We start from the raw sequence: 14,583 nt of genomic DNA, 5'->3' as shown, positions 1-14,583 counted from the left end.
GTAATGTAATAGACATAGGCCTATGTAGCAAAATAACAAGCGGATTTTGTTTTCTAATTTATATTAGCCTATGTAGTAGGCTAACTCTTCATGAATTTCTTTTCATGTCATGAATATAGCTTACTTAATTTGTGAAATGGAAATACAGTAATTAATTTGGTTAAATTAAATTAAATACTAAAATGTTTTGTACATTTTCAGTTTAACAATAAATAAAATAAAAATGCACAGATTTCCAATATGCTCTATATAACATAACACATGATACATAACTCCACTCTCTCTCTACCACATTAGCCACTGTCCGAGTGAAACAACATAAATATCCATTGTATACGATCCAATATAAAGCTGCAAATTAGAGGGAGGTCCATCATGAGCAGATGCTTCTCTGTTGTCACTCAATTATCAGATGTTGTTCTCTGCATTGATCTTCTGAGGTCACGAGAACCTCACACTGATGGGAGGATGGAGGCAGGATTCAGATTGTGAGTGCAGACTGAATCTCCTGCTAGGTGTCAAAATTGCCTAGAGGGAGAAAAGGAAATGAAAGGGAAAAATATGTTAATGTTAAAAACAGTGAACGAGAGTAAACAATCGCTTATTATCCACCTCGTTTGTGAAGCTAGGGATTTAGCAATTTAAATAGAATAGAATAGAATAGAATAGAATAGAATAGAATAGAATAGAATAGAATAGAAACGTCGATTGGCAGCAATTAAATGCTGATAAAGTATATGAAGCACTAAACTATATACTTCAGCATATTTAATACAACAAAAATGTATATGATGAATTAAACGATGTTGTGTTATATTTTGTGTGACATAGCTCTAAATTCGGATAATTATTTAAACGTTTAAGAGACTTTTATTTTGAAAATCCGATCTGCCTGTCCTGTATAACCCTGTTGTGGTACATTTCACGCTGGTAATTCTGGCTGATTCATTGTAGACGGGCTGAAACTTAGCTGGCACTTTGACACTATCTCATTCTCACTGCACAGGTAAAATAATAATACATATTTTCTATCATAAAGTAGCTGTTTTATGGAATATTGCAGTCTGTGGAGGCTGTGTATGTGATTATAAACGCTTAGTATGTTGTTGAGTGATGTAGTAGTTTTGCCTCTAGCATTATCATTAGCCTTTCTTACAGTTGTTTAGAGGTTTAATTAAATTCTACATGAATAAAATCAAAATTATTTCACTTATTTTACAGTATATCGTATGTCTACACATTGTCGTTTTCTCTTTGTTTGTGTTCACATAACGTTAAGTGTCATGTGCCCGTGTAAATAGCACCATGCTAAATAGCTTAGCATGTTAGCAGTTGAGGTCTGTCAGTGAACTAAAGTACTGTCTGAGTATATCACAAATAAAGGCTTTTTAATATTAATATTTGAGGTTGGCACCTTGGAATATTTTATTAGATACAGTTAAAAATCATTTCATTATGATAGGTAGGTGTTTTTGAATACCTACTACTAACGTTACTACCTATGTGAATGAATAATCCTGATTCAGCAACATTCATAACCGTGCCCAGTGCCTTTAATATAAAAAAAACTAAACCAAAAACTGACAAGCTTGTAAACTAAAGACATCTGCTTGTTTCTTTGTGTCTAGATCTAAGGAATGGACCGGCTTTTGAGGCTTGGAGGGGGGATGCCGGGACTCAGCCAGGTAATAATATTTATTCTGATATTAAGATATATCTGATAAACATGATGTTGTGAATGGCATCTGCTGTGAGTGACAGCAGCTTGCAGTCATTAGACAGCTAAATACTAAAGATTGCATCACTCAGCACATCAACACTGATGTTTACTACAACTGCCATCAAACACACTGCGAGATACTGGGAGATAGTCACTGTCAATCTCCATAATGCACTTGCATGTTATTAGTGGATATTTAAAATTGATAAATTTCCTTTAAAAGGTTCTCATTAAGGCGAATCGTCTTAAACGGTCTTTAAACTGGTTAAATTTAAATTGTTAGCTCAGGTCCATTAAATATTATAAGTTAGGCTTACAGTGTTTGCTTTTCAAAATGTATAAGTAAATGTTAAAATTAACAAAGTACAATTAATAAATGCTTTAGAAGTATTTTTCATTGTTATTTTATGTTATCTAATGTAGTTAACTAATGTCAATAAATGGAACCTTATTGTAAGTGACAGCATTATTTGTTTAAAGAAATGAATATTTTTATTCAGCAAGGATGCATTAAATAAAAAAAAAGTGACAGTAAATATATTTATAATTTTACATATTTCTATTTCAAATAAATGCTATTCTTTTGAATATCTATTCATTAAACTTCTATGTAAAATATGAACCAGCACAACCGTTTTCAACATTGATAGAAATGTTTTTGTTCAGTAATTTATAACATATGATTTAATAAGTGATTTCTGAAGGATCATGTGACACCGAAGACTGGAGTAATGATGCCGAAAATTCAGCTTTGCATCACAGGAATAAATTAAATTTTAAAAAGATAAAAAGTTATTTTGAATTTACAATATTTCACAATATTATTTTTACTGTATTGTTCATCAAATAAATGACCTTCACCTATATTTATTTGTATATAATGACAAATAAATGACCACACCTTGATGTGACTTCTTTCAAAAACATAAAAAAAATTTACCAACCCCAAACTTTTGAACGATAGTGTATAATTAAACAATATCATACTGGAAAACAACAATCTGAAAACCAGCCCCGGCGACCATATGAAATATGCCTATATAATTTTTTTTTTTTTTTTTTTTAGCAAGGTTAAAAGCATTTGATTCGTACATAATGACATCTGTATTACTGAAAACGCTTCCTGTTAGTGAAAATCTCTGTGCTTGAGATTTTCTGGGAACTTCATGTGAGCAGAGATGTGTCAGGTGGTAAGCAGGTGCACAAAATATGATGCTTTTTTGGGTGGTGTTATTGAGGGTGGGGGGGTGTCGGTATTCTGAGAGTGTCCTCATGTGGTTTTTCTCAAGGCATGATGCATGATGGGTAGAGAGACGTCTCTCAGCTCTCTCTGCCAATTAACACTTCCAGTATCAGGCTGCCTCCCTCTGATTCACACCCCACTCCAGCAGGCAGAACGGAAGAGAGAGAAAAAGGGGGAAAAACGGGGGGGTGAAACCGCCCATCATTCCTTTCTTTTCTTCCGTGCTGGTTTCATACTCTTATTTCCGCAGCTGCACACGCTTAATGTTTAAAACTTGATAATATTTCATGAAGGATTGATTGGTTTTGGACAGTGTTGATTGGATTTCTGCAGTTCCAAATGTAATTTTCTCAGTCCTCGTGAGCTTTGATTGGTTGTTTGATGTTCACACGTATCCATATGGCCTAATGTGTGCGTATTTGATGATTATTGAGGTACATAAATGTGTACATGACAATTACACAAGGGTCGCTTAACCTCGAAAAGATGTTTCCCAAGGTGACGGATGGATTTTGCAGGATCTCTCTTCACTCCTCTGTTTGTCGAGCGTCACGCTGGCATCAATCCTGTGCTTTAGGGGGCAGCTGTCAATCAAACCGCACTGACAGTCCGCACTTCTCAATCTAGAAACAATTCCTGCATTTGTGTTCAGATTTGAATACTTTTTATTTATTTATGTATTTTTTACAAAAAGTACAGGTACAACATTGATAATATATAACTTACTCCATAGGATGACTTGAAATATTTAAATGAATACATTATTTTGAATATACTTAAATAATCAAACTCAAATATAAATGAAAACATAATCAAGTAAACTTCAATCTTTTCTTTCTCTGCCCTCAATAAGTTAAATAATATTGGTCTTATTGAAGAACACGCAGTTCTTGAAATTTCTGGAATCGCGTAATGAATAATGGTTAATTTAATATAAAAATACTCGCAGTTCTGTTAATAGAAATGGTTTGGAAACAAGAAGCTTTGTTATATCATATATCTTTAAAAAAAAACACTTTAAATCCCCAATAAAAATAACATCAGTCAATATTTGTATTGCCATTATCAATTTTATTGCACATATTACATTTGTTTGCAGATTTATTACATTTATTACTATCACAATTCTCAGTCTTTAAGATCCGGTAGTCACATTCTTCTTCTCACGGTATTAGTAGATGTTTCAAAGAACTTTGTTAATAAGCTGCCTAATTAATGACTCTGTTGACACCTGGAATTAACATCCACCTCTTGTCAAAGTTTGGGTCTCTGATTTTGTGATTACCTGCATTACTTTGTTTCACTGCATGTTGATGTCAGACATACCAAAGATAGATCTTTTGAATCTGTACCTAGCTTGAAAAGGTAATTTATATCCATTATTGCATGTGTTTTGCTCTGTCCAAGGCGGATTTTAATACTAGATGTTAACGGATCCAGTGAAAGTCAGATGATCCATTTACTAGCATTAAAGGGAAGTTTCCTATCATTCCTAGGAAATAACCCTCTACTTAAGCTTGAGTCGCCATTGGCTAGGACATTTTTAGTTATTCAGTCAAGAGCATTGAGTTATAAAAAAAATAAAAAATGTTTTGTCTTTTGTTGTTTAATTAACATTAAAAACACAGACAGCAGCTGGAATATTAGGCTGCTGTCACTTTAAGACACAATTCAAGGATCCAATATACTGATACTGTACACATGCGTTGTCTCTCCGACTGCATTTAAGACATAACCGACAATGTGTACTTGGAAACCCGGCAAGACAGGCATGTTGACATCATTTTGTGTGAAATTCAAGCGAAAGAAGATGTGAAAGAGAAATAAATACAGTATTCACGTGCTGACAGACTTGGCTTTCTGAATGTGCGCACACAAAACTTCTCACTCAGCGCGAGTACCGAATTGAGCTCATCTTTCGCGTCTTCTTGTGCTCAAATGTGTACATTGGCAAGGCTAAAAAAACATGCAAATGATAAATGATGCAGCACTGGCCCGATCGGGACAGTGACTGACAGTTCCAACAACTTTTGGCCACCGTTTGGATGTCCACATGTTCTTGTTGAAGAAATGACAGTGGCTGTTGCATTTCTTTTGTAAAGAAGTGGCCAAATATTAAAGATTTACATAATGTATAATACATAATGTATATGAGTTATTGTTTAGAATATTATGTATTACATTATGTATTTTAACAGTGTTGTTCAATAAGACCATACAATTACTTGCTTTTGATACTTTATGTAAACCAATTATAATTACTTCATTGTTATTATATATGTATTTTAGGTCATTTTAAAGGGTATTCACTAAAAGTATAATATGATTGCTTAATCTTCTAAATAATTGGCAATTACTCGATTACCAAAATAATCGTTAGTGACAGACAGCCCTAGATTTGTTAAGGAATTCAAACGCACCTGCATTGTTTTACAATTTGTGACTTTCATTCAAATAAAAGACATTCATTGAAGATTTCTTATATAGTGTTTCTTAAAAATATTGTCTTGTTTTCGTAACACCCAAAATCATGCATCGTTTATCATAACACCCATAGTAATTATGTAATATTTTATATCATGAATTGCAGTATTTGTATTTGTACTAGTGAAAATAGAATTGTTGATATAAGAAACTAGTTTCCTGGGAATGGTTTGAAGTCAAATCGGCTTGCCATAGAGTAAATGAGCATTCCTTTGCTAAAGAGATTTGATTCCCCTGGACTGAAGTGTTACTGTGTGTGTTTTCTGCAGGGTCCTCCCACAGATGCCCCTGCTGTGGACACAGCTGAACAGGTGTACATCTCCTCCCTCGCCCTGCTGAAGGTCAGAACTCACGATACACACTGTTCCTCTCTCTCACACACACCTTCTCTTTCATACCTGTTCTTGTGTAGCAGTTCATTTCTTCTAGTTTTGGTTCTGTTATCAGGGGTTCAGTTTGGTTCTGTAAATACATTGTATGTTGCTATTAGGGGTGTATGATTAGACTAATTTATAAACATAATTTTAATCACAATTTTTTTTTTAAAACCCTTATTCTGACTGAATGATCAGTTTTTAAGGGGCGACTCCTTTAAAGCCTATTAGTAAATGGCCACTGTTATGATTTGCTGATTAAAAAAACTATTTGTTGAGGAGGAAGTCATATGCGAATGTATTTGCTAGGGATACACAGCAAATTTGATTTTGATTATTATCTCTATTGCGATCACACTCACATAACATTGCGGTTCATCATCAAGAAAGTTATTATTTGTGACGTCACCCATAGACTTTCTGAAGAACGGTTTTGAAGCCGTTTATGGGGGGTATGGGTGGCGCCATCTTGGAAAATCTTGGGAAATCCTAACCCTGCCCACCTTCTGGACAATATATAGGTAAAGGACGCAGCGCGCGTCACTCAGCTCGCTCTGCTACTCCGGTTATCTCTGTATATTTTAGGCAACGAAGTATGTTATAAAACACCATACTAACTCTTTTCGTTTTCATTTAAAGAAATCTTAAACATTATAGCCACACAAATGTGGTTCAGGCAACGCGTATTGATTATATTCACTGCATATAACGTTTGCCTATTTATAACAAAACGAAATATAAAACACAAACCTGCCTCTTTTCGTTTTAAATATAATATAAAAATATTAAAAATTTTAATATGGTCCAGGCAATATGTGCATTTGTACTAAACAACAGATGTTGCAGTAAACAACATTACAGATCATCTTCGTTGTATTAAAATTTAAAATGACAAAACTCAACCCAGTCTCTTTTTGTTAAATTTCAGTTTTATCAATATTAGCCATTATAAAAGTATAAGTAAAAGGTACAAGAAGCTATACAAATAAAGCAAACAATTCAGTCAAACACACAAATTCAGCGCAGTCTATCCATACAACGGTAAAGTTAAATAGCTTATAATGTTATGAAACTTCCCCTCAGCCAAAACGATTGGCCAGGGAACAAATAATAGATTCACGAGACCAAAAATCGCCTATATCTCATATTTAATCACTACAGAGACGCCAGAGTCAGCGGCAAACGTCAGAACGACTAGCCGAGGAAAGGCTGTTCCAGGCGGGGTACATGAATGCCGAGCGCCCGGTCATCGCTGGATCTCACAACCTGGATAAAATGTTCATAAATCTTTATAAATAAACCACAGATTTGAGCTTTAAACAACTACATTCTCGCCTGAAAAACTCTTAAAACTACATTTCATGATACAGGAACAGTAGTATTATATTTCAACTGTGTTAAAAAATGGCGCTTCTTATGTTGTCATTCTCCTTGGCGCAGCCTGTGCTCGTTATCAGCTGTCAATCAAGCTGTCAATCAAAGTTAACCACGCCCTTATTTGTCATACATTTTATATCTAAATACGATCTAAACTAACGAGTTAGAAAAAAATTCACCCCCCTCACAATTGTCAGGCACTCACACAAAAGTCCATGGGACCAACCTGTAAAAACATGAATTTATGCTGTGAAAACGGACATTTTAACATGGGGTCTATGGACATTTGCTCCCTTTTGGGACCTTCCCCTAGCGGATTTTCAATGTATTGCAGTTTTTCGCACTTCCGGGTAGGCTTCACTTTTCAGATTAGAATGTTGCCGCTTGGTTTAAACTTCTGTGGTTTTCTGAGCGCACGGAAAGCTGACTGTCAGATGGCGCATTACGTGAGTCTAAGTTCTCTTTCACGTCTCATTGGTTAAGCTGTAAAATTCACACAAGGTTGTGTCAGAAACACTTAAAGTTCACATAAACACATTTTGAATAATAGGTCCCCTTTAATGGCAGAGTGCATATTTAGAGCTGCTTCAGCAGAGCTCAATGCTAAGGATTTTTTTTCTACTGGCCTGGTTGGGTCAGTGGTTCAAATGTTTAGATACCAGTGAAATATCACAATTCTCTATTACAATTATGATAATACTACAGCAAAAACGACTAGCCTAATTAATGTAAATTTAAGACATTATTAAAGACAAGTAAACTAATAATCCAATTACAAATAGCACAAATAAATACAGATAAAAATGAAATAAATGGTGCATTTTAGGTTTTCAGGTAGGTCTAACTGTAGTGTCCAGGTACAGAATTTGAATAAATAAGCGTAAATATTTAAGTTGTTTAACATTCTATTAATTTGATACATTTACTTCATGGACATCCTTCTCTAATATATCCATTTTGCTCTCTGTTTGCTCTGTACGCGTTGCGTGGTGTCGGTTGTTGGTATCTAAGCATTTTAATAAGTACACGAGCGCAGTATCGGGTCGATACCAATAGTATCAGTGCATCCATAGTAATTGCCCATGTGTCGTCACAGATCCTGCAATATCAAAATGAGCTGTTTTTGGAGCTTGATTAAATAAATACTTTGTTTATAATGAGGATGATGTTTTAATGGTAAAAAGAATTTTATTTCTCATGGCATGACCCCTGTAAGAGAAGAGCCACCATTGTTATTTTTCCTCTTTCATTCCATCTGTTTGTTTGTGTGTGTACTGTGTAGATGCTGAAACATGGCCGTGCTGGTGTGCCGATGGAAGTCATGGGTCTGATGCTGGGAGAGTTTGTGGATGATTACACTGTACGCGTGATTGACGTGTTTGCCATGCCACAGTCAGGAACGGTGAGGGAAATCTTTTGATATCTTGGTATACTCTATCAGGGTCACCGCGGGTCCTTAAAAAGTCTTAAATTCAGTTGTATCAAATGTAAAGCCAATTAAATATATTAAAGGGAATAAGAAAGTCTTAATTATCATTTCAAGAGGTCTTAAATTTGGGGACAGAAAAACAGGAATCGCAATATGATTTAATGTAATTAGTAAACTTCAAAAGGCTATGATTTAATTGAGCACTGCATGTTTCATAGTAAAAACGCAACACTGCATGTTCTACAGGCTCACAGTTTCAGACCATTTCGCAATCAATGAGTACCACACATTTATTTCAGGAGATTGCTTATGATCTACTGAATAATGACAATGTTTACCTTATGGTTGACCTTATGGATCTCATACCTGCAAACTCATTGCATGTCTAAAAATTACATGTCGTTATATTTCTGCTGTTCCATAAGTGCCACCTACTGACAGAGAGTGAAATTGCATTTTCATTCAGCGAATGGATTGAAAAGAAGCTAATGCGCATTATAAAAATCTAAACAAATAGGATATAGCCTATATATCTATGTTATCTATGTTACCATAGATTTAGATTAATCTTGTCAATTTGGCAATAATTTTATTTGTGCAGGGCATGTATTTGATTTTAAAAACCCTGCAGATACTCTGATTACTATTGTATTTTTAAAGATGTCACTTCTCCTTTGAGACGATGTATTTGACGGCAAGCTTTACTGTGTTTTACGCTCCTGAGCGATTCTGACTGTTTGTTCTGTTGACAGGGTGTGAGCGTTGAGGCCGTGGACCCTGTTTTTCAAGCCAAGATGTTGGATATGTTAAAGCAGACGGGAAGGTGAGAGAATCTGAGTGAAAATGAAAAGCTGTTGTGGTATAAAACTGTATGTGAGATAATGAGGGTTTGGGATCTCTATGTAGGCCTGAGATGGTGGTGGGCTGGTACCACAGTCACCCTGGTTTTGGCTGCTGGTTGTCGGGTGTGGACATCAACACACAGCAGAGTTTTGAGGCGCTGTCAGAACGCGCTGTTGCCGTGGTGGTCGATCCCATCCAGAGCGTCAAGGGAAAGGTAGCGGTCCATAAACATACACAATGCAACACTCGTTTTAATGGAATTGGTCATTATCTAGAAGTGTTTTCATTTTTGGGTCTCCTATTCCTTTAAACACACACTAACAGATGTTACCGCTTCACACACACATTCTGCAGAGATTCTTCTTTCTTTTCTGCTGTATATGTGAACGGGCGCTCACACTTCCTGTCAGAGTGTGAGAGTGTCTGGATGTCTGTGATTTTTCTTGTCTGCTTGCCGCTGTGAGCTCTATTAGCACCCTCTGAACCACGTGAGATAGTGTGAGGACTCCATCTCATCTCAGTCCTGTGTTGGGGGATGGGGACAGGAAGAGGAGATGCTTTTATAGGAAGAGGAAGGGGGCATTAATAAAGGATGAAAAAGAGAAAGCAAATGACATATAGTAACATATAGATATAGTTCAGTTTGATTGATTATGGATGTAAATATTTTTAAGGCTGACCAATAATAACGTCCTTATAAAAATGTATTAACTGTGCCATTCAAAAGTTTAGAGTAAGATTTATTTATTTATTTAAAGAGGTTAGTGTTTTATTCAGCAAGGATGCAATGCATTACATTGATCAAAAGTGACAGCAAAGCCATTATAATGAAACAAAAGAAATTTCAAGTAAATTCTGTTCATCAAAGAATCATGACCAAAAATGTATCGTGGTTTCCACAAAAAATATTACGCAGCACAACTTTTGATAATAATAATGAATGTTTCTTGAGCGGCAAAGCAGCATATTAGAATGATTTCTGAAGGGTCATGTGACACTGAAGACTGAAGTAATGATGCTGAAAATTCAGCTTTGCCAACACAGGAATAAATTATATTTTAAAGTATATTAAAATAGAAAACTGTTATTTTAAATTGTAATTATATTTCAATATTTTTATGTTTTTACTTTGTTTTTAATCAAATAAATGCAGCACTGGAGCGCTTAAAAGATTTCATTCATAAACATTAAACAATCTTAATGACCCTAAACTTTTGAACAGTAGTGTACATTCTTTATGATGCTTACATTATTGTAATACATCTATTACAATAATTTATGTGCACAGAGAGTAAATTTGACCAATAATAAAAAAGATTTTTACTGAATATATTTGAGTGGTGGAGGGGGACAGGAATTAAACATTTAGCTGAACTTTAACTTTAACTTTAGTATTTGAGCTGAAAGGTTTTATTGCATTGCACTTGTTTGTTTTCGGTTTTAAAATATTCATGTAGCACACCTCCAGAGTATCATCACGTCTCTGTGAACACAGTACAAGTGCTTTAAAAAGGGTTTGTGACTTCTTCGTGGTGTCAGCACTACACGGTCCGTCCGTCTTTCTCCTGTGCTCCCTCCGAGCATCACACACTCAACCTGGCAGAGGGAACGTCCCCCTCAGCACAGATGTGGAGCACTGCAGGATTTTACACCAGTTCATTCAGTCAGGATCTAACGAGTCCCCAGGGTTCAGGAGGCGTTACTTTGTGCTCTTCCAGACAATCTGCTCCCTCTCCTACTTAACACTCTTTTGTCCAAGACAAAAACTCCCATCTCTGTGATTTGGCCTAAGGCTTTTCTTGTTTTATTTCATTTTTTTCTGCCTTTTATATTGTCCATAACATACTATTTAAAATCAGTAGCATCAGTAGGTGTTTTGTGTACCTGAGACCCAATTAAAAAGCCTAATTTAAAATTGTGACACTGCATGTGAAACAAGGTATGATGCATAATGAAGTCTTTTTTGTTTGTTTGTTTTTTTGTAGTTCTAAAGCTTTAATACAACTTTATTATTTAGTCTTTATTATGGCTATCATTATAATTTTATAATTGTACAGTCTTATGTTGCTGGTCCTTTTTATGCTGTAAAAATCTGCCCACATCGCCATGTTCTCTTTAATTTTGGAAATAGGCCATGCTAATATAATTAATACAATGTTATTCATCATAAAATTTCATTTTATAGTTCTGTATTTGGTTAAAAATATGAAAAACTGTTTAACCAGAATAACCAGCTTTCCATGTCTTTATTTACTAAACATTTTCAAGCATTTTTTCTTCAGATTTAAACAAATATATAATAACATCAATATAAATATATTAGTTTTATATGTGTATGAAGTGTCATGCTAGAAATATATGTATTTATAAATCATGAATATAAAGTTATATTTCTGAATATATATTTACATCCTGAATATAAAGACATCACTTATCTAAACCAAAGGGAGTATTTTTTCCTCTACTTTCAATTTTATTTATCACTGTTTTCCTTTTTCTCTCATCTTTTTTTAATTTTATTTCACTCGTCCACTTTTTCATTTGTAAACAATTATATCATTATATTACTCATATACTATTGTGTCAATAAATGTTCTTTGTAGCTAGTCTAATAATATAATATTATATAATAAAATTCTCCATGGCACACTTCCTTCAATTTTTACAGTATATATATATAGCTGTCGCCAACTCTTAAACCACCAAAGTAACTTCTAATCCTAAATATTTAGACCCACAATGGGGGAAAAAACTGTCACAGAATGTCACGGTTTTGCAAGAGGTGTTCAGCTCGATGCTGGATAAGAGGTTTATAAAGTCGCCACCATAAATCGTCTGTCACCTCTCTTCCATTATGTGTGTACATGGCTGTGATGTTTCTGTGTGTGACGGTTGCTCTTCTCAATAGTGTTCATGTGGGCAGGCTTGACCTGTGTGTGAGCTCATGTGTGTTATCATCGCATATGTGATGTGACAGCAGCACAAAGCCTGCGCTTTTACTGTAAATGTCTTTTTTTTTTTTCTGGATTAGATCAGATTTTATTTACTGTGAGTGAGTGAGGTTATTTTGTAGCTCCCATAATGCATTCAAATGAAAAATTCCTTTTTATATATAAACTATTGATTTACGTAAGAATGTGAACACCACTGTTCATTTTCCTCCTCCAGGTTGTGATTGATGCTTTCAGGCTAATAAATGCCAATATGATGGTACTGGGTCATGAGCCACGTCAAACCACTTCTAACCTGGGACACCTTAACAAGCCCTCTATTCAGGTTACATTTTTATATAGAATTCAAAAATATGTGTACATTTTTTGTATAATGTATATTATTTTATTATTTTTATGCAATAAAAATAATGTATATATTACTTTTAATGTAGAATTTTACTAAAAGTCATATCTCTTGTGCAGGCTTTGATTCATGGACTCAACAGACATTATTACTCCATTACTATCAACTACAGGAAAAATGAATTGGAACAGAAGGTTTGAACTTATAGATGTTTTAACATGCTTTTTGTTCTTCGTTTGTTAAGACCAGACAGTCATATTGTGTTTATGTGTTCAGATGTTACTGAACCTCCATAAGAAAAGCTGGATGGAGGGTCTGACCCTGCAGGATTACAGTGAACACTGCAAACTGAACGAGACCATTGTCAAGGAGATGCTCGAACTGGCCAAGAACTACAATAAGGTGAGAAGATGCACAGGGACGTGGGTGTCTGGCTCTCGAGTCTGAAAAGTTAAATGGAAATGGAGCCTTTCATTCATGAAGTATGTTTGATTTCATTTTTTTTTCTTCCCGTCCCTTCAGGCTGTGGAGGAAGAAGACAAGATGACTCCTGAGCAGCTTGCCATTAAGAACGTTGGAAAACAGGTCATTAGTTTCTTCTTGTCTTTCTTTATATTGTTGGTGGTTTGTCACTATATTTATTAGGGCTAGTGTTAAAAATATATATTTCTCGATTTTAATCGATTCTCATTTTGAAAGACCTTTATTGATACTTTGCGCCCGTTTGCACTTGTTCACTTTATGCGTTTTCTCTGATTGGATAGCTATCCAATCGTGTGAAGACCAGGTGGCAATGGCCTTCGTAACGCTTTTGAGTCGGATTTAAATCCGATCACTCGAACCGCTTCAGGAAGTGGTCTGAGACGCTTTCCAGACAAAACTGGACAAGTGTAAATGCATCTGGTTGTTGAAACCACATTTTACTCCTCCCAAAATAAACGTGTTAGAGAGTGTTATAGGCTGTATGACGTGATATGACATCACTACAGCAACACGCATTGTCGCAGATGAGTAGCTGAGCATCTGTTCAGCGAGCCGATGTTGAGCTCATATCGGTTGCTTTCTCTGTTAAATTTGCAAATAGTGCGGGAATTGAAGATCGGATTTATATCCGTTTTGCCGAGACACTTGTATGTGTAAATGGAACCGTTTTAACAAATCAGATGGCTATCCGATCAGTAAAACACATGAAGTGACGCAGTGTAAACGGGCCCTTAAATTCCAAGAATCGATCTTTCAGTCTATGCTGTTTTCAGAAAGAATAATAATGTTGTATTATATATATAACGTTATTATTATAAGAAACTTCCTTATGTGCAATTTAAATGTAAGTTGCCTACAAATCAGTTCGTTTTAACCTTCAATATTATAGTGATGAACCAACTGGGATTCCATTCACAAACAACCAGAGTCGAAATCGAATTGGGGTGCTTGAATCGAACTGTGAAATATGTGTCAATGCCTAGTCCTAGTAATTACTGTAAACCATAGGTGACCTGCCAAATACTAGTGTGTATATAGAGGTTTACAGGACTTAATGGACCACATGTCTGCTGTTCTCTTTCTCTCTGTAGGATCCCAAACGGCATTTGGAAGAGCATGTGGATGTTCTTATGACGTCCAATATTGTTCAGTGCCTTGCAGCAATGTTGGACACAGTGGTGTTCCAGTGATTTCCCTCTCCGTTTCTGTCTGTGCATAAATGTTCATATTCTACAACTGTTTTGTCTTTTTAAGAAATAAACACAAAATTCCAGTAACGCCATTGTCTTTCCTTCATGGACATCAAGGAAAGTTTGCACATGTAGAAAACAAT

The 14,583-nt window shown here is 35.2% G+C and overlaps 1 protein-coding gene and 1 long non-coding RNA gene across 2 annotated transcripts; one reads left to right on the top strand and one right to left on the bottom strand.

Moving 5' to 3' along the window:
- The first annotated feature begins 890 nt into the window (after nt 1-890).
- Nucleotides 891-14,527, top strand: psmd14 (proteasome 26S subunit, non-ATPase 14). The gene is made up of 11 exons (XM_082155425.1): nt 891-1,006; nt 1,629-1,685; nt 5,717-5,788; nt 8,481-8,600; nt 9,380-9,450; nt 9,534-9,684; nt 12,639-12,746; nt 12,887-12,961; nt 13,044-13,169; nt 13,290-13,352; nt 14,342-14,527. Exons 2-11 carry the CDS (start codon nt 1,638-1,640, stop codon nt 14,438-14,440), a joined length of 933 nt encoding a protein of 310 aa, XP_082011551.1. The 5' UTR covers nt 891-1,006; nt 1,629-1,637; the 3' UTR covers nt 14,441-14,527.
- On the bottom strand, nt 4,554-5,710 carry LOC309487676. The gene is made up of 2 exons (XR_014201904.1): nt 4,910-5,710; nt 4,554-4,814 (listed from the first exon to the last, which is right to left on the bottom strand). It is a non-coding gene; the product is annotated as an uncharacterized lncRNA (long non-coding RNA).
- Nucleotides 14,528-14,583: the final 56 nt, after the last annotated feature.

Source organism: Leuciscus leuciscus (genome assembly GCF_965113295.1).
Source record: "Leuciscus leuciscus genome assembly, chromosome: 23".
Taxonomy (NCBI): Eukaryota; Metazoa; Chordata; class Actinopteri; order Cypriniformes; family Leuciscidae; genus Leuciscus; species Leuciscus leuciscus.
Note: the sequence above shows the minus strand (reverse complement) of the source record. Positions and strands in the feature narration are given on the sequence as shown.

Coding starts and splice junctions, on each gene's coding strand:
- psmd14 (XM_082155425.1), top strand. CDS start 1,638: ATGGACCGGCTTTTGAGGCTTGGAGGGGGGATGCCGGGACTCAGCCAG. Junction 8,601..9,379: donor CCATGCCACAGTCAGGAACG/GTGAGGGAAATC, acceptor TTCTGTTGACAG/GGTGTGAGCGTTGAGGCCGT. Junction 12,747..12,886: donor TTAACAAGCCCTCTATTCAG/GTTACATTTTTA, acceptor TCTCTTGTGCAG/GCTTTGATTCATGGACTCAA.